Source organism: Quercus lobata, chromosome 5, assembly GCF_001633185.2.
Source record: "Quercus lobata isolate SW786 chromosome 5, ValleyOak3.0 Primary Assembly, whole genome shotgun sequence".
Classification (NCBI taxonomy): Eukaryota; Viridiplantae; Streptophyta; class Magnoliopsida; order Fagales; family Fagaceae; genus Quercus; species Quercus lobata.
Window position 1 is genome coordinate 37,785,611 of NC_044908.1, and position 25,122 is coordinate 37,810,732.

At 38.3% G+C, this 25,122-nt stretch overlaps 1 protein-coding gene across 2 annotated transcripts; it reads left to right on the forward strand.

The window, feature by feature from the left end:
- Nucleotides 1-23,221, forward strand: LOC115989505 (protein GID8 homolog). Of its 2 annotated transcripts, XM_031113200.1 has the most exons (7): nt 1-252; nt 398-490; nt 759-918; nt 1,050-1,156; nt 19,801-19,932; nt 20,327-20,483; nt 22,835-23,221. In XM_031113200.1, exons 2-7 carry the CDS (start codon nt 440-442, stop codon nt 22,954-22,956), a joined length of 729 nt encoding a protein of 242 aa, XP_030969060.1. In that variant the 5' UTR covers nt 1-252; nt 398-439; the 3' UTR covers nt 22,957-23,221. The 2 variants fall into 2 exon arrangements, with proteins under 2 accessions (XP_030969060.1, XP_030969061.1); XM_031113201.1 differs by lacking the exon at nt 19,801-19,932 and having other exon boundaries at nt 5-252.
- Nucleotides 23,222-25,122: the final 1,901 nt, after the last annotated feature.

The following is a 25,122-nucleotide window of genomic DNA, read 5'->3' on the forward strand; positions in this document are numbered from 1 at the left end:
AGAGAGAGAGAGAGTGTATAACCAGCGGAGGAGGGAGAGGAGGAGGAGGAGATACGTCAACCGAAGCAGTGGTACAGACTACAGAAACAGAAACAGAAACATTAGATTTAAAAAAGGCGGAAAAGAAAAGTAAAAGACCTAGAAGCAGAGGCAGCGAGAGTGGAGAATCGAAGAGACGAAACTCTATTTTTTTTATAATACAGCAAGAAGTCCAACACAGACACCCTGCACTCTATACTCATTAACACCAAGGTACTACTATTTATTTTCTCCTCTAATTCCCGGGACTCGACTACAGTTCCATACAGACTCGCCTCTTCTCTTGGTTGTTTTTTTCATTGATAGAACTAGGGTTTTTTTCGATTCAAAATCTGATTTTTTTATTTTTTTTTTCTAGGGGGAATTTTTTTGGGATGGCTTTTAAGTCAGTGCAGCACTGATGTCACTGTTCTGGATTGTGATTCGTCAGCTTGCGGAGATCGAAGCCATGGTAATTTTTTTTTTCTTTCTTTCTTTTTAGTGTTTCACTGATTCCAATGGAATTGTGTGAATGTTTGCATTTTACTCTTATCTGTTTTGTTTGTTGGAATCTTAAGGGAACATTCAGAGACTAACTAACTAGTTTTATTATTTAAGAGGAATTTTGTTTTTCTACAAGTGTGTAAAATGTCGCCTGAAAGAATTGAGCAGCAAGTTTCAGTTTTATAAACATGGCCCTAAAAGTGATTTGCGATGTGACTTAATTTATCTGTGCACAGGCTACATCAAAGAAAGTGATAACCAAGGAAGAATGGGAAAAAAAGCTCAAGGATGTAAAGATTAGGAAAGAAGACATGAATAAATTGGTGATGAATTTCCTTGTCACAGAGGGTTATGTTGATGCTGCTGAGAAATTCCGGTTGGAATCCGGAACGGAACGTATCCTCAGTTTATTTCTTATTTTGTTGGTCTTCATTGTCGATGATTTTCTGTTTTCTTTCTTTCTTTTTTATTTTTATTTTTATTTATTTATTTATTTTTTTATATTGTTTCTCCTTATGTTTACATAGCAGACATAGATCTTGCAACAATCACAGATCGCATGGCTGTTAAGAAGGCAGTTCAGAGTGGTAATGTGGAGGATGCAATTGAGAAAGTTAACGACTTAAATCCCGAGGTTGGATATCCTAATCTCTAAACTTGTTGCTCTTCTTTTGGCAGATTTACATATGTTACTGGCAATTATAGTTATGACTTTATTACTTAGGCCATGCCTCTACAAAATTTTACATTGTTAGTTATCATCATGGATTACGCAACTTTATTGAATTGGGTTGCTACAATACTTCATTTCCATCCTTCATTTATTGCATCATGGATATATGGATATCAAATGAATATTAATAATTATGAATATAGAAATGAGAAAAGCTATAGCTTAACTGGTCAAAAGTTATGTGATCACGCACGCACATATGGAGAAGGTATCTCATACGCCGGCGCATGAGACCTTTGTCTCATGTCACTATGTGACTCAACTCTTGTCCTTATTGCCTTTCTTATCCATGATCCTCTTTAGTTCTTTTTTGTTATCAAGTGAAACTTGATTGTTTGAAAGATCCATTCTTAAATGCATAAGAGGTGGATCTATTATCTTTCAAGCCCTTCAATCTATCAATTATTCTTGTTGCTCATATGCAGAAGAAAGGACCGGGGTTCAGAGATGATAGTTGTAGACTTTTGGGGTTTAACTATAAAAGAAAATCTGTTAGGACTTCCATTCGAAAGTGCTGAAAAATAATTCATTCATATCTAGTCCTTTATATGGTGTAGGGGAAAGGAATTTGGAAGTTTTGTTTTATTACAAATAGTTTTGATAGAGATTTCCAGATTGCCCATTCAGTGTATTAGAGAATCTATGGAACTGTATTGATTATTTCTAATACTCTTTCTGATCAGTCATTGAAAAGTGCCTCATAATTGTTTAGATGCATCTAGGTATAAGAATAGCTGCCTGTTAATTAGCCCTGATTTACTGTTGGAATCCTTTCCAAATAGAAAAGGATAGGTACTTACAAAGATGCCTCTAGGTATAATGCCAGTAAGCTCTATCTTAAATGGATCTTCTTCCCACAATGATGAAATGGAGGATGAGGTCGCTAGCTCAAGACCCAACCAGTGCATGCATGTCTTACAAATCAAAAGGAACATCATGATTTTCTTTTTGGTATAAATAACATAACTTTATTATTGAAAAAGGTAGCCCAAGTACACAGGAAGTATACTATGGGAATATCACAATTAAGCTCTCAGTTTGCGATTGTCAATCAGATCTAAGAGAGAAGTAAAAGAAAATGAATTCAAAGCTAGCATTCCGTTCCCACAATATGCACCACATTAGGCAATTAGACACCTCTTTCCAAATTTCTATATTCTGGTGACAACCAAACTGTCCTTGCTAAGAAGCTAGTATAGTTGGAACACTCCGTGTCATAACCCATTGAACATCAAACGTACCAAAGTGCCACATAAAGCTATAATGAAGAAGTAGATGACCCATGGTCTGCCCACTACTTTTGCACATATAAGTATATAACACCAATTTAACACTAATATGTCTGTATAACACCAATTTAACACTAATATGTCTGTTCCACAAATTATTGATAGTAAAAAATTTCCCTTAAGTAACAATCCACGAAAAGAAAGCAATGCTAGGTGGTACCTTCAATCTCCAAATAATCTTCCATGGAAAAGACACAACAATAGTAGGCATTAAAGAACAAAGGTACCCTCCAACTTTGAAACCCCTACCCTTAGTTGGCTTCCAATAAAGTTTATCTTTCCTACTTCCAATAAAGTTTGACTTTTGCACATATAAGTTTATCTTTCCCTGTGCACTAGGGTGTCCCCTTTTTTATCAATATATCTTTTACTTATCAAAAAAAAAAAAAATTAGATCTAGAAAAGTCAACAAAGGTTCACAAGTCGCAAGAATAATCCTTGCCATGACTGTTTCCTAAAAACTTTGGATAAGTCTCCTTTAGCGAACAATCTTTGCACCATAAATTATGCCAAAACATCACTTTAGTTCCATCTCCCTCCTCATACTGAAGATATTGAGAAACTCCTGTGTTATAGATTTCCATAGGCTAACCCTTGACACTACTTTAGTGCACCAAACCCCTATGCACTCCCATACTTCACCTCTATCACCTCCATCAAAGTAGCTCTTTTTGTACCATATATTGACAACTACTTCCCGATTAAAGCTTGATTGAATATTCCTGACACCCAACTCCCCCCACCATCACCCCAAACACCCCCCCCCCCCCCCAAAAAAAAAAAAAAAATCTTGAAAAGGTGCACAAATCTTTGACTAGTTTACCAATTGGAACTTGGATTCATCACCTTAGCCACTCCATAAGAACTCTCATTCTAACTATTAAGTACGTTTAGCCTAGAATGATTAAGATCATATATTGATTGGCTCATAGCACCATGTTTGACCACCATAAGGAATTTATCATTCTTGTAAGTAAATCCTATTTTTAATTGGTTAGTGCCTCTACTTTTTAACTTTTGGTTGATATGTCATTTGATCAAACATATGTTGCTACTTTGGGAAGGATCTTTTTTTTTTTTTTTTTTGGATAGGTAATCAAAGTTTCTTTGAATAAAGAGAACATCGTGTACATGATGGTGAGCACTCTGCGCTTAAAACAAATACAAGTAACTCAATAAGAGAAACTGGCAGATAGTATAAAATATGAAATGGAAATACATTGTGTGAAAGTATTTATGGGATCCAATGGGTGATGCCTAAAACGGTTGCCTCTCTTCTTTATGGATGGAGGAATTGGTTTGGAAAACATTTATCAAATGTTTGGATATGGTTCCAACTTGTCTACTATGGTTAATCTGGCGGGAACATAATACCTGTATTTTTGAAGATATAGATAGAGCTGTAGATTCTTTGATGTCTATGCTAGAGATGTATAAGAATATTATATAAACAAATCTGACTCCGTTCCTAATGGATAGGAGCTGGTCTATAAAACCAGTTTTTGGGTTTGAATCCCAACTAAAAAAAGTAGTCTTCATCCAAATATCAACTAAGTCTGAATAATAATCAAATATCAACTAAATCTGAATATTAAACCAAAATATTGTTCATAACTTCATATTAGAAAGAAGAAAACTCCTAAACAAAACATTGAACTTCATGACTATCCATGACAAAACAAAAGCATTTGAAGATTGAACATTCTAATAGGCTAATAGCTTGAATGTGGTTGTTAGTTTTAATCTAAAGTTCATCATCAAACTCTTCACTCAAGTTTCCATCACTTTCAAAGCCACTTGAACCAGATTTATGGTTATCAACATTCTCTTCCTTGGTCTCATCAGAATCAACATTTTCCTCTTCAATATTTGGTTGTGATGTAGAGGCCTTTGAGCTTGCCCTTGATTTTGTTTGGAATCTAGCATTCTTCCTTGGTTCTCCAACACCAGCAGCTCTTGCCACTACACCCCATGTCAAACCATCATCATCATCATAAAAAACCAACTCATCTTCAATATTCATCAATGGTTTAGCACCCATTTCCCCCAAAAACCATTCATTACTTCCATCTATATCATCAAAGGAGATGGGATCAATAACATCACGCTTATCATATCGTGCCTTGATCTTTGATTATATTTCACAAAGACCAGATCATTTGGTTGTTTTTGTGCAAGTCTATTCCTTCTTTTTGTGTAAATCGACAAGCATTTATGAAAACTAAGTATTAGACTATTAGTGAATAATTAAACCATTGGAATTTTCTATGAAATAAAGTAGCACATCAAAATATAAAATCTACTTATTATACTAAAAAACTCACCTACTCAAACACACTCCAATTATGCTCACAACCACATGCACTACAAGTCAAGCTCAAGATTTTTATAGCCAACTGTTCCAAATTCGGAGTTGAGCTCCCATACAAACTCCACCATTCAGCTATGTTAAAAAAATAAGTATGAGTAATGATAAATGATATATCATAGATGTCAAATTTTTCATTTGTAAAAAGTGCCACTGTTCTAATCATTTTAAGTTAGATATAAATGCTTTCTTACCTGGAGCCCTTGTCTTTCTTGATCTTTTCGCTAATGGAATGCCAAAGAGTCCTTAAGCTTTCTCATACATGGATAGCTCAAGCGTGATCTTGTCCTGAATTTCAGTTCTAGGAACTAGTCTTTCTATACAAGCATACAATCCTGTTGTAATTTCTTTATTTGTCTCTATCTTAGGATCGAAATAGAAATACTTTGGATTCAAGAAATGACCCGCTGCATGCAAAGGCTGAAGTAGTTGACATTCCCATCTCTCATTAATGATTTTAAAAATATTTGAATACCTTTCTTCATTCTCATTAAATACCTTTGTTTTTGGAATACCATGTTTACATTCTCTCATTATCAACATGGCGAAGAACTCGAACAAGAGGGCCTATAACTTTAAGAATGTAAACTATAGTATTCCAAAAAGAGGGCATCAAAATCGTTTCTACTACTCGTTTAGTATTTGCTTCCTTTGCCCATTTACTACGAATCCACTCCTCAGAAGTAAACATGGCCCTTAGGTTATGCTTTAACTTATAAATGGAATTTCTTGTAAGATATGAAGTGCAAAACCTTGTTTTCCCAGCCCTAACTAGCTCTCTTTGGTTCGTGTATTCTCTCATCATATTTAACACACCCCCATGGTTGTAGATATATCCAGTCAATTGAATGATTCTTTTCAAAGTTTTTACAATTCTAGGAATTTTCCCAATGTCCTCCAAGTAGTCCAATACAAATTTGGCCTTTTTGCTTCCAACAACTTCCCAGCCAACACATAATTAGATTCATTATCCGATACTACTTGAGGACTACATTAGCCTCCCCAATTTGATCTACAAATGCATCAAGTAATTCGAAAGTTTTTTCCCTAGTTTTCATAATAGATGATGCATCAATTGACTTCACAAACATGGTTCCAGATGGGCAATTCACCAAAAAGTTCATAAAGGTCTATTGGTTCTACTAGTCCACCCATCAGACATAATAGAACAATCATATTTCTTCCAAGATTCCTTGTGATCACTCAATAACTCATTTGTGTAAGCCACCTCCTTTTTGAGAATTGGAACTCTTAACTCATGGTAACTGGGAGGCTTCATATTTGAATCATACTGCCAAATAAATTCAATTGCCCATTTAAAGGCATCTAAGCGAGCAACATTGAATGGTATACCGACTAGATAAAATAGCCGGCCAATATACTGGCAAGCTTGTGCTCTTTTCTCTTTGTCAAATTTATCATTGATGTTAGTTTGCTTCATCTTACCATGTTTCCTAAGCTTAACCACTTTTTCTGGCTTTAGTGTCTCAAAAGAATCCATGGGACCTTTCAATTTTTTAGACTTTGACATTAATTTCATAGTTTTAACTTGGGTGCTATTGCCTACCCCTCTCTTATTAGAGCATGATTTTTTCCCTTTTTTATAACTTCTACTTCCTCTACCTCATCATCATCTACATCCTCAATTTCAATCATATTATCTATATCATCAAAATCAGGCATCTTGTCATAGTTCTCCTTCTCACTCTTCTTCTCTGCCATATAACGCACAAGCTCTTCTCTAACATGATCCGGTCATTTTAAACACTTTGTAGTTTTTTTTTTTTTTTTTTTAAATTCCCCACTTGATGCTGCTTTGCTCTATGTATCCCTCCCTTTGTGACTTTATTACAAAAAAAGGCAAGTCACTGAATTTTTGTCTTCAGCATTAGCTAGATGATTATTTTTGTATCCCAAATCTTTTCTCTTCCCATTATTTGAAGCCATTCTACATATAAAAAAATAAAACCCAATACAATACATTTAGTAGGATTCTATTAAAGAATAGCTAGCTATGTGTCATTTACTATGGTTTAGGCTCTAAAAAATTGAGTGAAGTAATGAGTTCGAGAAAAGGGAAAAATACAGGAAAAGAAAATAGAGAAAAAGATAGGGGAGAGTTGTTATGAGACAGTCAGAGAGTGGAGATAGGGGTCCTTTTGACAAAGACCGCGAGAGCAGCCACAAAAACCCGCTGGAGTTCCATTGACCAGAACTGAGAACCTATCTGCAAAAATAGAAGCCTTCATCCTTCTCCACAAAACCCATCCTCTCCATAAGGTAAAATAAAGTATTCCAATTCACATGATCATAAGCCTTCTCAATATCTAGCTTGACAATCACACCTAGGATCCACTCTTCACTATGCTATCTAGACATTTATTTGCAATAAGGACTGAATCAAGGATCTGTTTCCCCCCAACAAAAGAATTCTTAAAGTCAGAAATGAGCTTATCTAGAACACCTCGAAGTGTATGTGCCATCACCTTAGCCAAAAGCTTATACATGCTACTCACAGATAGGGCGAAAGTCCTTAATGTTAATAGTATTGGTCTTCTTAGGGATCAAACAAAGAAAAGTGGCATTGAGAGATTTTTCAAAGATGCAATGTCTATGAAAATCAATGAAAAAAGCCATAGAATCCCCTTCCAACACACCGGCATTTTTGAAAGAAAGCCATAGTAAACCCATTAGTCCCAGGGTTCTTGTCGCCCTCAACTTCCTTAAGTGCCTCAAGAGTCTCCTACTTCTCAAATTCCTTCTCTAGTGAAAGCCTCTCAGTTTCATCTAGACAATCAAACACTAAGCCATCAATAGTAGGCCTCCAAGATTCCGGCTCCTGATATAGTTTGTTATAAAATTCCACCACTTGATTTGGACCCGCTAAATTGCCCTCATATAAAACACTATCCACCTCCACCCCCCTAATGCGATTGGTTTGTTTGTGAGTGTTAGCAAGTTTATGAAAGAACTGAGTATTGTTGTCCCCTTCTTTTATAAACAAAGCTTTAGATTTCTGCCTCTAAGAAATCTCCTCTAGTGAAGCCAAATACTCAATATAAGCTTTTATCACCATTATTCTAGCTCTCTCCTCTTGGGTCAAAACCTGCAATCCTTCTCTCAAATTTAAATCCAAAAGTTCATAATGTAAGCATTTTTTTCTAAAAGACACATCTCCGAAAACATACTTGTTCCAATGCTTCAATTCCCCTTGAAGAGCCTTTAGCTTACAAGTTAGAACATAACTAGGAGGCCGAACAAAGTGATAACCAGTCCACCGCTGACGAACTCTATCCACAAATCCCTCAAATTTTAGCCACGTATTCTCAAATTTAAAGGCACTCTTCCCCCTTGACATATCACCTGCCTCCACAAGAAGAGGACAATGATCCGACACCACATAAGGAAGAAGCCTCTGGGCACATCCAAGAAGTGGTCCTCCCAATCTGTTGAAACCAGAATTCTATCAATTTTGGACATATAAAGATTGTTAGTCTCTTGAAACCATGTATAATCAACACCCCCCCCCCCCCCCCCCCCCCAACAATAATGGTAAATCAACCAAAAGGTGTTTCTCAATAAAATCTGAGAATTTAAACATGGCTGGACTGAAAGAAGTACATCCAAGTTTCCATCGAATATCTGATAACGTTGAAATCACCAAACAAGCACCAAGTAGAACTCCACCTTAGTCTCACGTTATCCAATTCTGCCCACATAGCATCCCTAAGACTATCTTCAATTGATCCATACACCCCTGAACAATCCCATTCAAAACCATCTATCACACCCTTCAACAAAATAGAAACAGAAAATCTACCTACTACGCAATCCACTTTCTCAAACACCCTTCTACCCCACACCATTTAAACACCCCAGCGGTGTGATTGGCATCCAAAACTACCCAATCTACAAATGGATTGCCCCATAGACTCTTTAACGGTGGTAGAGTTGGTATTGTCCAGTTTAGTTTCTTGAAGACAAACGATATCACTCTTCTACTCCTTTAAGTAATTTCTTTACAATATCCCTCCTATGAGGATTATTCAATCCCCTCACATTCCAAGATAGAAGCTTCAAAGTCATGGACAATGATATGAGCTCATCCTAATGGATTTCAGGTTGTGGAAGAGGGTGGGATTATTATTATTTTTTTGTAGGTGGCTGTATAGTGGTGGATGGTGGGATTTTTTTTGTTTTTTGGTAGGTGGCTGTATATTGGGGGATTTAGGATTCTTATTGGCCAAGGGTAGATAGGATGTGGTATATACTGCCCAAATAGGTTCAGCCAATAATAAGATTGTGGAAGAAAAAAGGGGGCATGGGGAGGGAGAAAGGTTGCTGTGTTGGAAAAAAAATGTGGAGGAACATAGAATGGGAAAATTTGTGGGTGTGATGGTGGCGGTGGTGGAGGGTGTGTAAGGGGGGTGGAGGGGGAGCACTCATCGCTTGAGAGAGTGTTTTAACTCAAGTTAACAAGAGAGTATTAGACATTGATAACTTGAGGAGTTTTAGGATTGTAGATTGTATTGCTGATGCAAGCCAGTGAAATTACTTACTGGTAGTTAGTGCAGTTAGTTGGCAGCTGTAGGTGGTTATGACAGTTAGTTATTAGTTAGAGTAGGGATTGGTTGAGTAAGGAATGTACAATGAAGGGGCACTACTGTTGTATTGAATTAGGCAATAAGATTGAACTCATTTCAGTTCCTCTCTCTCTCTCTCTCTCTAACTCTCTAAATCTTCTCTAATCTTTCTTTCTTCTTAGGAGGCCCAGCTGACCTTGAAACCAACTACTCAATTCTATAACTCTTCTTGATCTTAACAAGTGGTATCAGAGCTTCAATCCTGCGACAACAATGGTTGAAACCATTCTGCTGCCATGGCCATGACAAATGAAGCTATTGCTTCCCTTCGTACTACTTCAGATCACCACAGTAAAGACATCCAAGAAATCCAAAAGATTCAAGGAATTCACACTCGGACCTTGAACGAGATGAATCAGAACATCACTGCCATTCTGCAGAATCTAAATTCCAAGGAAGGTGATTCCCCCTAGAGTCCTGTAACCTCAATAAGAAATTCTTTAGCTTTATCCCTTGTAAAACCCATTAAGCTTGAATTCCCTTGTTTCTTAGGGGAAGATCCTGCTATAATCAATACTTTGGCTATTATCAAACCCCAGTTGCAAAGAAGTTGTTAATTGCTTCTTTCCACATGGAGCAAGAAGCTCTGGTCTGGTATCAAGAAGCTGAAAAGGCTAGGGTGTACTTGGACTGGGAAACATTGGTACAAGCATTACATGTAAGGTTTGGCTCTACAGCTTATGATGATCCTATGGAAGCCTTGACTAGGCTAAGATAGACATCAACAGTGGGTGTGTATAAGGCAGAATTTGAAGTTTTGTCCAACAGAATCAAGGGCTTATCTCCCTTACATAAGCTCAGTTGCTTCTTGAGTGGTCTGAAGGATGAGATATGACTTCCAATTAGGATGCTGAACCCATAATTCCTGAATGTAGCCTTTGGTTTAGCCAAGATTCAAGAGGAATACATGCTGAGTTGTAAGAACTCCAAAATTCAGCAAGAAAAAGGTAAACCTTCAATCTTGGGGTTACCCAAAGTTAGAACTCTGTTGGAAACTAAGACTAAAATCTCTATTAAAAGAATATCTCCTACTCAAATGGAGGAGAGGAAGAAAAAGGTATTGTGTTACAATTGTGATGAGAAATGGGGGCCTGGGTATAAAACTATTCTATTGGCCCACATGGCCTTATCCTAATGTTCATTAATAATTCCAACATGTGTTAAATGTGATTAACATGCTTGGAATTTTAACTAACTAAATGCAACATTACAACAATTATTATCTATATACCTATAGGGGTTCCTAACATTTCCCTCTCCTTTAAAACACCTTGTCCACAAGGTGTTGTTGTGAAGTAGCATTTTCATCAAAGGAGATCTTCCAATGGACCAATATCTTAGTGACATTTTGATCACCATATTCATGCACTTCTCTTTGACAAGCGATCCTGTACACATGAAGGTTCCTTCTTCAAACTTCGCTCAAATTCTTGAGCCTTCAATGGTTCTTCAATCTTCAAGGTCTCATTGGTTCTTTGGACCTTTGAACGTTCTTGGATCCTCAAAACCTCATTTGATTCTAGAACCATTAGAATTGTTGGCGCTTGCATCTTTGATTCTTGGATCACCGACACTTGGATTGCCGATTCTTGAATCGTGGACTTTTGAGTGGGAGCCTCCATTGGTGCATCAAGAATTGGTTCTTGGTCCTCTGGCATGAAATTTGCGGGCTCTTTCATCTTAGATTCTTGGGTGGTAGTCTCCATTGATGCATCAAGGATTGGTGCATCAAGGATTGGTGCTCAAAACCAATCTTGTAGGGCGCATATGAAATGCACCCAATTTGTGCATAAGTCTGATGCCTCCGCATCTTGGAACCATTCCCATGCTTTTCCTTCCATGTAATAAGAAGCAATGGAAACCATGCGATGTGGTGGTGTGTTGTCTAGAGCAAAGAATTCATAAAGCTTGATAGGCCACTGAAAAGGATCTCCACCTTTGAAATAAAACTCAATGAAAGCTTGATAAGTTGCAATGGATTCGGTCATCTCAAGATCGTTGGCTCTGATACCACTTGTTAGGAGAGGTTCCTAATTGGCCCACATGGCCTAACAAGTGGTATTAGAGCTGTCGATCTTGAGATGGTGTACGAATGTGACCGAAGAGAACTTTGGAAAGAATTACGGCAAATGGTGAACAAAGTTTCAGAGGATGTTAAGGCTTTGTATGAATCTCACAATGGTGTTTTAGAGAAGGTCAAGGCCTTGGTTGAATCTAACATGACCATGAAGGAAGAACTTTTGAGAGTGCAAGAGGATCTTGAGAACATGTCTAGAGAAGAGTTACAATCTCTTGCATCAATGGAGACCGAGGAACAAATGAAGCCCCAAGAACCAGCAGCTGAAGAACACAATGATTTCTCATGTCTAGTGCAGTCCCCAAGAATACTTTGCAACCAACCAGACTTGGTCTTGGACAGCCTCTCCATGCATAGCCTTGGTATAGTTTATCCTAAGGTCTCTAAATTCTACAATGAGCTTCACACTATCTTAGTTTCATATGGAGTAGATGGATTTAAGGTTAATCTTGGACAATGTGCTGTACTGAAATGAGTTCAATCTTATTGCCTAATTCAATACAACAGTAGTGCCCGTTCTTTATACATTCCTTACTCAACCATTCCCTACTCTGACTGATAACCAACTGTCATGACCACCTACAGCTGGCAACTAACTATACTAACTGCCAGTAACTGATTTCCCTAGCTTGCATCAGCAATACAACTTACAATCCTAACAAGTATGCATCAAGTTTTTGTGATTGACTGGTATTGCATGTAAGAAAGATGGGGAAACCATTGATCATTTACTCATGCATTGCCTTATAACTAGAGAGGTGGAACTTGATGGTTTCTTTATTCGGGGTGTAGTGGGTGATGCCAAGTTGGGTGTGGGTCTTTTAGCTAGTTGGCTACACAAATTCTAGGCACAGAGCTGCAGCAATTTGGGCCATGATACCTCATTGCCTCATGTGGAGTATTTGGAGAGAAATGAATGCTCTTACTTTTGAAGGAGATGAGAGATCAATTCATGACTTGAAGCGGCTCTTTCTTTGGACTCTTTTCAATTGGACAAATGACTTGGGTCTTTTTATTTTTGATTCCCTGGCTGATTTTGGTTGATTGTCGTAATTTTCAAGCTCTTTAATGTTCTTTTTTTTTTTTTTTTTTTGGTGTCCTTGGCACACTGCTTGTGTGCTTTGGTTTTTTGTTTACTTTCCTTTTGAATTAATGAACTATTACTTATTTATAAAAAATTTAAAAAAAATCAAACATATGGGTGGCACAAACTTGTTTGTGTGTGAGAGAGAGAGAGAGAGAGAGAGATGAACATCAATCCAAGAGGAGATAGCAAGATGAAAGAGGGAAGAGAATAACCCGAAGAGAGGAAAGGATCAAAGGACATAGAAGGGCAAGAGGGGCAATGAACCTTAAAAACATGCGGAATCCATCTAACCAAACCGTATCCTATATTGTTACAGATTGGAACCCACATATATTAATATTATTCATAAAACTCTGAAATCTTCCTAAAGATATTTTTTTGATAAGCAATGAAAATTTTATTCAAATATTAAAAAAGAATCACCCAAGTATACACGACATATACAGTTGGGGATCAAAGTAATTTTTTTATGAAACTACCTAATTTTCCTGGGCCATATATTAAAAATCCTTGAGTTGTATCTGAGCACCCTATATTAACAGAAAGGCTTTCCATATCATGTAGACTTTAAGGTACTCCAGCAGTCCTATTGCCTTCTCTCTCTCTCTCTCTCTCTCTCTCTAGCTATCTTCACATGTAATGTTTTGTCTCCAATCCAAAACAGATTTCTGATCTGTTCTGCTGGTAAGTTATGGGTGGTTCTACTTTTGTTTTTATTGAATCTAAAACTTTTGAGTTTGCTGTCGAGGAAGGGGGTTCGTTTTTCTCTTTATGTATCTATGAAAGAGGTAGGCACACCACATGTTCTGTTTGTATGGGTAAGGAGAGTGCGAAGAGAATTTTGTTTCACGTTGAGGACTTGGCATCTAAGCAAAAGCCGGGTCAGTTTGCGAGAACAGTTCGGGAGGGAGATAGAATTCTCATCATTCAGTTGGGCTCCAATGCCCATGGCTCTTTTTTATTGTTCTCTGAATTAGACAAAGGCCGCCGGAGGGGTTCCATTGTCATTCCGGAAGGGAGCTTGGGGAGTGGCTAGAGAAGATTTGGTTTCCACTTGAGGAAGACTATCTTTCCGGTTAGCCAGAATCTCAGTGTTCAGTATAGGAGGACCGCCATGAAGCAGGTGGGGGTGATGGAGAATTTCCGGCAGAACCCAGAAGGAGTTGTAAACAAAGGGAAGGTGTTGATGTCAGGTTTTCAAAATTTGAATCCAGATTTTTCTTGGGGAGGGAATTTCGGGTTTGATAAGGATGGTGATGGGGCGGTTGTCACGTCAGTCATTAAGGGCGCTGCGTGTAGCAGTGGTTATATTTCGCCGACCTTTGATATTTCCTTGCGCGTGGAACGTGGGAATGATGGGCAGTGGCAGGTGATTTCTTCTAAGGTCAATGAGGTGGGCCCGGTTGCTGTGAAGCCCAGTGGTAACATTAAGTTACGTAGTTTTAAAAATGTGTTAACAAAAGGTAGTGGGCCTAGGCCCCACGCTGCTTGGAAACCCAAAGCCCAAGCTGGGCTTCATATAGCTGTGACTCATAAGCCTAAGTTACAACACGTTAGCTCTAAACCCACCTTCTATAAATCTGGAGAAACTTCCTCTCCTGCTTGTATACCCGATGCCCAGTTGTGTGAGTCTTCACCTCAGCCTAGCATATCGGACTGCCATGTTTCAGGGATCGGGTCTTCGATTTCTGCTTGTGCGAACACCGCTACTGCATGTGATTCTCCTCTCTCGGTGCCTCTCCGGGTGGTTCCTAGCTTGGGGTCTTCGGCGGCCCCCACTTTTTCTGCATGTGACTCTGTTTTTGGGCTTCCGCCGACGCTCTCAAGCAGGTCGCCAGTTTTGTCACCATTTTACAAACATAAGGTGGGTAGTAGCTTTCCGACGACTGATGAGGTAGGAATGGGGTTGGAGGAGGGGAATTTTGAGACGGATTCAGCCAGTCCTACTCAGCAAGCAGAGGGATTGGAGAAGTCTGATCAGATTTTCACCAAAGCACCACAGGATTTTGGTCTTACTCTTAGTGACTTTGTTGGTGATTTGAGCAGAACATGGGGTAATTCCAATGATTGGATGATTGAATTTCGGGATGGGAGGAAAATAGTTATCCCACTCTCAGCATATCGTTCTCCTAACTCCGTATCAGATCAACTTGTTTCGGAGGGTGTAGTTAATTCAGGTAAGGATTCTTCTGTTAACGAGGGGCAAATTACTAGTTGTATTTCTGAGTATGATGGTGTTGTGGGTTCTGTTGCCTCTTGAGTTTGGGTCAGAGGGTGAGGCTTGGGACTCTGAGGAGGGTTTGTTGAATTGGGAACATTTAGGTGAACCACTTGAGGTGGCACCCCTGGCAGTGGATAACTCAGTGGTTTTGGAGATCCCTACGGTTGAGGAGAGAGAGTGTACGGTGGATGTCGACAACTCCAAGTTGTCACTTTGGGTAACTAACAAAATTAAAGCTTTCCAGAAATCTGTTAGGACCTCGTTGGAGGGGTTCGAAGAACAAGTTACAGGTTTGCTCTTAGCTTTAGAAGCTAGAAGAAAAAAGAGGATGTTGGATGTTGCCTCTCAGAGGAAGATGGTTAAGGCTGGGCATAAAGGGCATCGTGAATTAAAGAATTTATTGAGTTCTTGGGGTGAGGAGAATGAGTCAGAAAGGAGCAGGAGTGTAGTTAGGGACCGGGATGTTGTAGTGCACCAATGAATTTTAGAATTGTTTCTTGGAATGTGAGAGGGTTGAATGAGCAGGAGAAGCGTCTTCAGGTTAGCAATTTGATCCGTAAGTGGAAAGCAGATATTGTTTGTCTTCAAGAAACTAAGATGGAATTAATTAATAGGGGTGTCATTTGCAGTTTGTGGGGAGGTCAACATGTGGATTGGCTCTATTTAGGCTCTGTGGGTGCTTCAGGTGGGGTGTTACTGATGTGGGACAACAGGGTTGTGGAGAAGTTGGAGGAAGCGGTGGGTCGCTTCTCAATCTCGCGTAAATTCAAAAATGTGGTGGATCAGTTTGTGTGGGCTTTCTCTGGTGTTTACGGACCCAATTGTGATAGAGACAGATGTCTCTTATGGGAGGAGTTGTCTGGCATTTGTAGTTGGTGGGAGGTGCCTTGGTGTGTGGGAGGTGATTTTAATGTTGTGCGTTTTCCTTCTGAACGTTCTGGTTCCGCAAATTTCACTTCAGCTATGCATAGGTTTTCAGCTTTTATTTCAGAGCTAAGCCTTATTGATCTGCCTCTGGTTGGGGGGATCTTCACTTGGTCTAATTCTAGAGAGGCTGTTTCAAGTTCTAGATTGGATAGATTCCTCCTGTCAGCTGACTGGGAGGAGAAATTTCCATCTGTTTGTCAACGCCGTCTTTCTAGGTTGCTTTCAGATCATTTTCCTATTCTTCTGGAGGGTGGGAATCTTCTTGGAGGTAAGAAACCTTTTAGGTTTGAGAACATGTGGTTAAAGGATGAGGGCTTTTTGGAAAGGGTGTGTTCTTGGTGGGAGTCCTATCTTTTCCAAGGTTCTCCTAGTTTTATCTTGGCAAACAAATTGAAGAGGTTAAAATTGGATTTGAAGAGATGGAATGTGGAGGAGTTTGGCAATATAGGTCTCAGGGTGCAGAATTTGTGGAAGGATCTCAATGTGTTGGAAGTTATCGAGGAAGATCGTGCTCTTTCAGCTGAGGAGTGTTCGGAAAAGGATCGAATTTGGGGAGAGTTAGAAAAATCAGCCTTGTTGGAAGAAATTTGCTGGAGGCAGAAATCTAGGGCTCTTTTTCTTAAAGAGGGAGACGGGAACACAATTTTTTTTCACCGTATTGCTAATTCGCATAGAAGAAGCAATACCATCAATAGGCTTATGGTGGATGGAGAGTTATCCACAGATCCCAGGATCATTGAGGGGTGCATTTCTCAATTTTATAGGCAGTTATACTTGGAAAGTGAGGTCCATAGACCTCTTTTGGATGAGGTTGTTTTTTCTAGCATTTCTGAGGAAGATGCTAGTTGGCTGGATAGGCCCTTTGATGAGGATGAAGTGTTTAGAGTGGTCCATGATTTCAATGGTGATAAAACGCCAGGTCCAGATGGTTTTTCTATGGCATTTTTTTAGTCTTGCTGGAGTTTGTTGAAATCTGATATTATGAACGTGTTTCATAATTTTCATGCCCATGCAGTGTTTGAAAAGAGTCTTAATGCTACTTTCCTTGCTCTAATTCCTAAGAAAAACGATGCTGTGGATGTCAAAGATTATCGGCCTATTAGTTTGGTGGGAGGGTTGTACAAGATTATCGCTAAGGTGTTAGCCAATCGAATGCGAAGGGTGGTTCACGGTCTTATTTCAGAATCTCAGAACGCCTTTCTAAAAGGTCGTCAGATTTTGGATTCTGTCCTTATTGCTTCTGAGTGTTTAGACAGTAGACTGAAGGCAGGGGTGCCAAGGGTGTTGTGCAAATTGGATATTGAGAAAGCTTATGACCATGTGAATTGGGAGTTTCTCTTGTTTTTGTTACAGCAGTGTGGTTTTTCCGACAAGTGGAGAAGATGGATCAGGTGTTGTATTTCAACTGTTAAATTCTCCATTTTGATCAATGGTTGTCCTTCTGATTTTTTTGGGAGTTCTAGAGGACTGAGGCAAGGTGATCCATTATCCCCTTTTCTCTTTGATATTGTCATGGAGGCCTTGAGTCGTATGTTGGACGCAGCTACTGTGTCAGGTCAGTTTTCGGGCTTCTCAGTGGGGAATGCTTCTGGTTCCTTGTTGACGGTGTCCCATTTGTTGTTTGCGGATGATACTCTTGTTTTCTGTGATGCTGATTGCAATCATATAACAGCTCTACGTGAGATTCTCTCTAGATTTGAGGAGGTGTCAGGGCTAAAAATTAATCTAGGTAAGTCTGAATTGGTTCCTATTGGGGTTGTGCCTAATCTGCATGAGCTAGTGGAGATTTTGGGCTGTAGAGAGTCTGCTCTTCCATTGAAATATCTTGGTCTTCCGTTGGGTGCTTCCTTTAAAGATAAGACGGTTTGGAATCCTATCTTGGAAAAGATGGAGCAAAGGCTAGCTGGATAGAAGAGACTGTATTTATCTAAGGGGGGCAAGGTTACCCTTATTAAGAGTACTCTTTCTAGCCTGCCTGCTTATTTTCTTTCTCTCTTCCCTATTCCAGTTAAGGTGGCCAAGCGGATGGAGGAATTACAAAGAAACTTTCTTTGGAATGGTATCGGTGACGAACGTAAACTTCATTTAGTTAATTGGTCGAAGGTATGTAGGCCAGTAAAGAATGGAGGGCTAGGCATTCGGTGCTTGAGAAGGTTTAATTCTGCCTTATTAGCAAAATGGTTGTGGCGGTATGGTGTGGAGAATGATGCCCTTTGGAGAAGGGTCATTGGGGCGAAGTATGGGAATGAGTGGGGTGGTTGGTGTACAAAATCCGTGTCTGGGGCATATGGTGTTTGTTTGTGGAAGTCCATTAGAAGAGGCTGGCTGAATTTTTCTAAGTTCCTTCGGTATGAGGTGGGTGATGGTACTCGTGTGAAGTTCTGGGAGGATGTGTGGTGTAGGGATCGTCCTCTTAAGGAGGCGTTTCCAGATCTATATAATATTAGTAGGACAAGGGATGCTTCGGTCTCTGAGGTTTTGTGCTATGCTAACGGGAGTATTTTTTGGGACTTACAATTTCGTCGCTTAGTGAATGATCAAGAGTTACAATCTTTGGATTCGTGTATGGTTTTGATCTATTCCACTAAGGTACGAGGTGTTGGTTCTGATAAACTTTGTTGGAAGTTGTCCAGCAGTCGGGGTTTCACGGTGAGCAAGTATTATCACTCCCTTTCCCCCTCTTCCGCCATTTCTTTCCCGTGGAAAATGATGTGGCAATCGAAGGTTCCCCCTCGGGTAGCTTTTTTCTCTTGGACTGCAGCTTTAGGCAAGATTCTAACTATTGATAACCTTGGAAAAGACATTTTGTTGTCCTTGAGTGGTGCTTTATGTGCAAAAGGTGTGGGGAATCTGTAGATCATCTCCTCCTTCACTGTTCTTTGGCTTATGAGATGTGGAGTATGGTCTTTTGCTTGTTTGGTATTTGTTGGGTGATGCCGCAAAGGGTAGTGGATTTGTTGGATTGTTGGTCTTGTAACTTCAGGCGTCATCGTAATATTGTTATATGGAGGATGGTGCCGCACTGTTTGTTGTGGTGTATCTGGCGGGAACGGAATGCTAGAAGCTTTGAGGGTCGCGAACGGTCCATTCTTGAGTTTAAGTCTTTTTTCTTTTTTACTCTTCTCAGTTGGTGTTTAGTTATACCATCTTTTTATTGTTTTTCTCTTCCTGTTTTGTTTGATCATTGTAATTTGGTTTCTTGATGTGTTTGCCTTTCTAGTACATTTCCTATGTACGGGGCTGTGTTCTTCTTTATTCTATATTTTCCTTTACTTATCAAAAAAAAGGTACTCCAGAAACAGTAATACTTTCTAATTTTGAGGAGGATCATATAAAGAATACCCGTGAAATAAATGTCTCCATAATTTTCTGTTTCTTTTGCTGCTTGTACATATTCTCTTTACCTACTTCATTTCTTTAATGGAGTAGTTTTCTATTAATATTATTTTTTCTTACTAATCAAAAAAAAAAAAAAAAAAAAAATTATCTCCAATTGAGTCATGATTTAGGAATAATTTGAATTTTATTTTTGTTAGTGTCAGAGTACAGAATGGGGGTAAAGGTAGTGACAATAGGGCTTGGGTGGGATTTTATCTGATAAAGGTTCGAACTCTAGTACCCCACATAAGTAGTTGTGAAAATATACAAGGAATTAGAAATTGTACTTGCACTTATGTCTTTCTGTAGTTAAACCCATTTTTTCTGAAGTTTGCTTGTTATTTATGTGCTGTTTTCACTTTCTTTATCAACTTGCTGCTGAGAATATTATTGTGTCCTTTCTTCTTTCTAAAGCAGAACCTTGAGAAGAAAATTTGTTGTGTCCTTTTTCTTTTTGAACCTGAACCTTGAGAACACATGTCAGTGAAGGGATGTTGTCATGCTTCTTTTTTTTTTTTTCCTAAATTGTTCATCATGTGAAAATTTTACATGCAGATACTGGATACCAATCCCCAGTTGTTTTTCCATCTTCAACAGCAAAGGTTGATAGAACTAATTCGGAATGGGAAAGTAGAAGAGGCTCTGGAGTTTGCACAAGAGGAGCTTGCACCAAGGGGAGAAGAAAATGTATTTATGACTTTGTTTTGGTTTGCAGTCATGCATGCTAGTTTTATCATTGAAGTCTCTTCTGGTTTCCTTCATCGTGTGATGAAGTCCATGGTTGCATTATGTGTTTAATAATTGTTAATGTCCAAATGTTGAGCCAATGCTCAAATAGCATTTCCATAATAATGGGATGGAGAGTGAGGTCATGGGTTTAAAGTCCTCTGGATGCATGTGTAGCATACCAATAATAAAAAAAAAAAAAAAAATTGAAACACTGAAATAATGCCAAACATGAACATGGGTTTGTCTCCATGGAAATTTACTTGTGGCTGCTATACTATTCCACCATCCAACTTTGCTTCATTGCATTCAATTGGTGCTAATACTTGGCTTAAGGACATTAGTTGTTTTGCAGCAAAGCTTTTTAGAAGAGTTGGAGAAGACTGTTGCACTTCTGGCTTTTGAAGACGTTTCCAATTGTCCTGTTGGAGAGCTTCTGGACATATCACAGCGCTTAAAAACAGCAAGTGAGGTGAATGCAGCTATCCTTACTAGCCAGAGCCATGAAAAAGGTTAGTGTATTTGCTATTAACAATAAAATTCCAGGGTCTTGAATTAATATATTATGGTTATATTGTTATAAAATACTGCTGCCCAGATCTATTATAAAATAAAAAATAAAAAAAAAGAAAAAAAAAAAGAAAAGAAAAAGAAAAACTGTATAAATGCAGTTATAGCTCTTCTAGTTCACTTTTTGAGTTACTAGTTTGAGATTTTTATTTTATTTTATTTTAAAGAGCCTCTTAAGGAAATCTTGTATTTACCTTTACAAAAATAATGATGGTTTCACATTGTTGATTGAGTTCCTTCAATGAATTTAGGATAAATTGCATTTTTGATCCATCAAGTGTTGGGTCTGTTTGATTTTGATCCCTCAATTGTATTTTCCTGTTTACATGAGGACGCTGGGGCACTCGATTTTTTAGGGACCAAATCAAACCAATGGCAACCACATATTTAAGGGACCAAAATCAAACTAACCCTTATTAAGGCTTCATTTGGGAGTTTATAAGAGAATGGAATGGAATGATCATAAGGGAATGGAAAAGAATGGAATAGAATGAAATGTAAATAGTAAGGGAAAATAATGGAATGGAATGAAATTAAGTAAATTTGATTGGATGTTTTAAAATAAAAGAATGGAAATGAATGAAAATGAATGGAATGTAAGTAATCTTGTTTGGGAGTAATATAGAGGAAATGTAATAGAATCATTTTATGGCAATATTACTATTAGATCCTTATTTTAAAATAAAGGGTTGAATATATATGGGTATTTTGGGAGTTTTAGTAAAAAATTCATTAAATTTAATTCAATTTTTGCTTATTCCTTCTAATTTCAAGGGGAATGGAAATTTGAGGTTTTAAGGGAATAGAGATGAATGAGTGTTCTCTCCTACTTATTTCATTCCCTCCCACTTCAATTCCCAAACAAGGGAATGAACTTTCCATTCCCTTCATTAAAACTCCCAAATAAGGGAAGGGAAGAATATTCTAAAATTATTCTTTTCATTCCATTTCTTTCCCTCCTCCCAAACGAGGCCTAAGGGACTAAAATTAACCTCACCACAAATTCAGAGGTCAAATTTGAACTTTATTACCTTGAAGGACCAAATTGAACTTATCCCAAATTTTAGGGATAAAAAATGCAATTTAACCAGGATTTTATTATTAGCTAAAATCATCAAATGAGAACTGACATTGGGATGTGTTAAATTATTGGTTTTTCAAAAGTTTAAGCTATTGAGATATGATAAATTTAATTATTTAACTACATACTTCTAACATTTCCCCTCATGTGTGAGCTGAAATTACCTTTTAATAGATGAGGCCTAATATGTGAGAATTTAAATGAGAGGTAAAGTAAAGGAGACATGGATCGAACTCAGGACCTCTTGTTCTGATATCATGTTAAATTAATGATTGTCTCAAAAGTTTATGCTATTGGGATATGGTAAATTTAATCATTTAACCACATATTTAATCACATACTTCTATCAGGATGGTTGGAAGAAGCCCAAACTAGAGATGCCCTTTGTATTTGTAACTTATAAGTTGCCATCAATGGAGTATTGGTTCCTAGGATGCATGAACACAAACATGGGTATGGGTATAAGTACAATACGGCGACACGAGCAATTTTTGAAAAATTAGAACATGATACCGCAAATTTGACATGGATATGACACTGCTACGGCACTCCAAATGAAGCATCCATGCATCCTAGATTGGTTCATACAATTCTCAATAACTTGGTCTTCATTGTTATGACTAAAAATTGTGAGAAAATGTTCTTCCAATTAAAATGCCATTTGTGACCATTGAACTACAGTCTAATGTTCTTGAGTCCTTAACCACTTTCACTTGAATGAAGATTTTAGGTAAATTTGCATAGTCTGTTAGGTCAGAATGTACTTGGAAATGAAGACCTTCGTGAACAGACAGTGAACTGGGAATAACATGGCAGTTTTGCAATGACGTTTTACATTAGCCCATTATTGTTTCTAAACTTACTCTTACGTTCAATTGTCAGTTTTCAGTCATTTCGTGTCATATAGATTCCACAGAAGGATTATAGCAAAAGAAAGAAATGCAAGTGCTTGTACAACTGAACTTAAGTTTTAAGCTTTGGTTATTGGAAGATGGGTCTTTTGGGTTGGTTTAAAAAAAGGGCCTTTTGCCTATATTAGATGATGCTTTCTTGGGGCACTGCTAATTTAGCTGACCCAGCTTTCTATTATTATCTTAATTTTGAAAACTCATTAACCCAAAGGTTTGGAACTAAGACGTCGTATTTTTGGAAAACTTATTTCCGTTTAAATTTCCAAGTTAACAAGTTCTATACTATTTGGTTGAACAACAGACCCAAAGCTTCCTAGCTTGTTAAAGATGCTGATATGGGCCCAGAACCAGCTTGATGAGAAGGCTGCTTATCCTCGCATAAATGACTTGTCTACCGCCAAGCTTGAAGATCCTGCTGTTTGAAAAGGCTTTTGACGTCCTTGATCGTAATGAAGAAATGATGTATCTATGTTTCTCTGAAAATGACCATAACTAGTTCTCTCTTGCATTTGATTAAGATTGGGGTTCATTTATTTTCAATAGCTTTTCAGTAGCCTTGTACTGTTGTACAAAATATTTGAATATTTCTCTTTTCATATTCAATGCAAAGGTTGTTGAAGATTTCTTTGACATGTACTGTTAGAAGAAAAATAGAGGAACTCCAATTGATGCAATGTTCCTTTCCAAATGACTTGCTGTCTGCCATATTATTGAGAAAGTAAATTTATGCTAAAGTGTAAAAGCACTCTCTGTGTTGGTTTATTATGGGTAAGAGTCACAAATGATGAAATCATTCACTACTATGGCGTTCCTTATATTAGAATTGAAGAACATAAACAGAAACATGTAAGAACACACACACACACACACACACACACATATATATATATATATATATATATATATCACTCAGCTTTTCTGATATCCGGAAAATCCTGAAGTCTTGCAAGTTTGGAGTCATTTACAACAACACCCTTTCCCATATGGCAACAGCCATCATCGAAATTGAGAGCATAACTAGAAGGATCATACTGGAACTTGAGCTGTTGCTTCCCTGCATTCTTGACAGCCTTCTTCACTGCTGCTCTCACCCTGGAACAGGCTTTGGCATCGCTTCTTACTGTAAGCAGTCACCCATTCCAAACTTTCACCCAAACCCATATCCATATCCATATCCATAGGCACGAATTAGGGGTGGCAATTTTTATCCATATCTATAAACCCGCCCATTACTTACCTTATTTGGATAAGTCTTAATTCAATCCATTTGAGTATTTGGGTTAAATGGATAAAGACCCATTTGGTTATTTAATTAAATGGGTCTAAATGGATAAATCCACTAATACCCACAAAATCCATTTAAAATTAAATAAACCCACTAAACCCTTCTAAAATCTAAAAACTTAAATAAACAGTATAACTAAGTCCAAAGCCCTCAGTCTCTCACTCTCCCTTAGATTTTCTTAGTAGCCAAACACTTTCTCAAACACTTTAACCTCTAGATTTCTAAACCCAAACACTTTCAATAAGATTTTCTCAGATTTTTCAGGCCCAGCCCTAGATCCTGAACCAGACTCCAATCCAGGCCTAGCCCCAAACTCAACCCCAGCCCTCCACCACCTCACGACACCTGCCGCTGCCGTGCTGGTCCCACGACAAGACCGTCGTGCTAATCGACTCCTATCGCGAGAAATGGTACTCGCTCTGGTGCAGGAATCTAAAGGCAACCCATTGGCAGGAGGTGGCAGATTCAGTCGCTCGTCGCTACTCCGCCGTGTCTCCTCCCAAGACCACCTTGCAGTGCCGTCACAAGATGGAGAAGCTGAGGAAATGGTACCGCACGGAGCTGCAGAGAGCGAGATCCATGCCCGTTTCGAGGTTTATCTCCTCCTGGGTCCATTTCAAGCGCATGGACGCCATGGAGAAAGGTCCTTCGGCTAAGCCTTGACTCAATGACTCCGATAGCGATGGAAACGACAACAACGTCGACGAAGGGCTCGACGTTGAGAACGACGAAGAAGAAGATCAGGATTTGTACGAAGAGTTCAAGAATGGAGGGTCGAACATGAGGCACATGAGTTTTTTTTTTTTTTTCTTGAGTTTTTCTGTTTGGTTGCTGTGAAAGTTTTGAGAAAATTAGGGAAAACTGTATTTTAGAGTTTAGACTAAAGTTCAAGTTAAGTTCTGAGTATTTGTTTGTTTGCTTAAAAGATTGTTTGATTAACTAGGTATTGGTCTGGGTGAGGAGAAGTTCTGTTTGGATTGCGAGAAAGTTTGGGAAAATAAATGAAAATGAAGTGGTTGATGTTGTTATAAAGCTAAAAGATTTTAATCCGATTTTCAAGGGTCCTGTTTGGTATATGAGAAATTTTGTGGTTGCTAACTTAATGGGAAAATTTAGTAACAAGTTATTTATTTATTTGGATCATATCGGGTTAAATGGGCGGGTTACTAATTAAATGGGTTGGACGGGTAATGGATAATTAATTTATATATAAACGGGTCATAAATGGATAAATGGGTAATTACACACCCAATCCATTTATGACCCAACCCACCCATTTACCATCCCTAGCACGAATCAATATC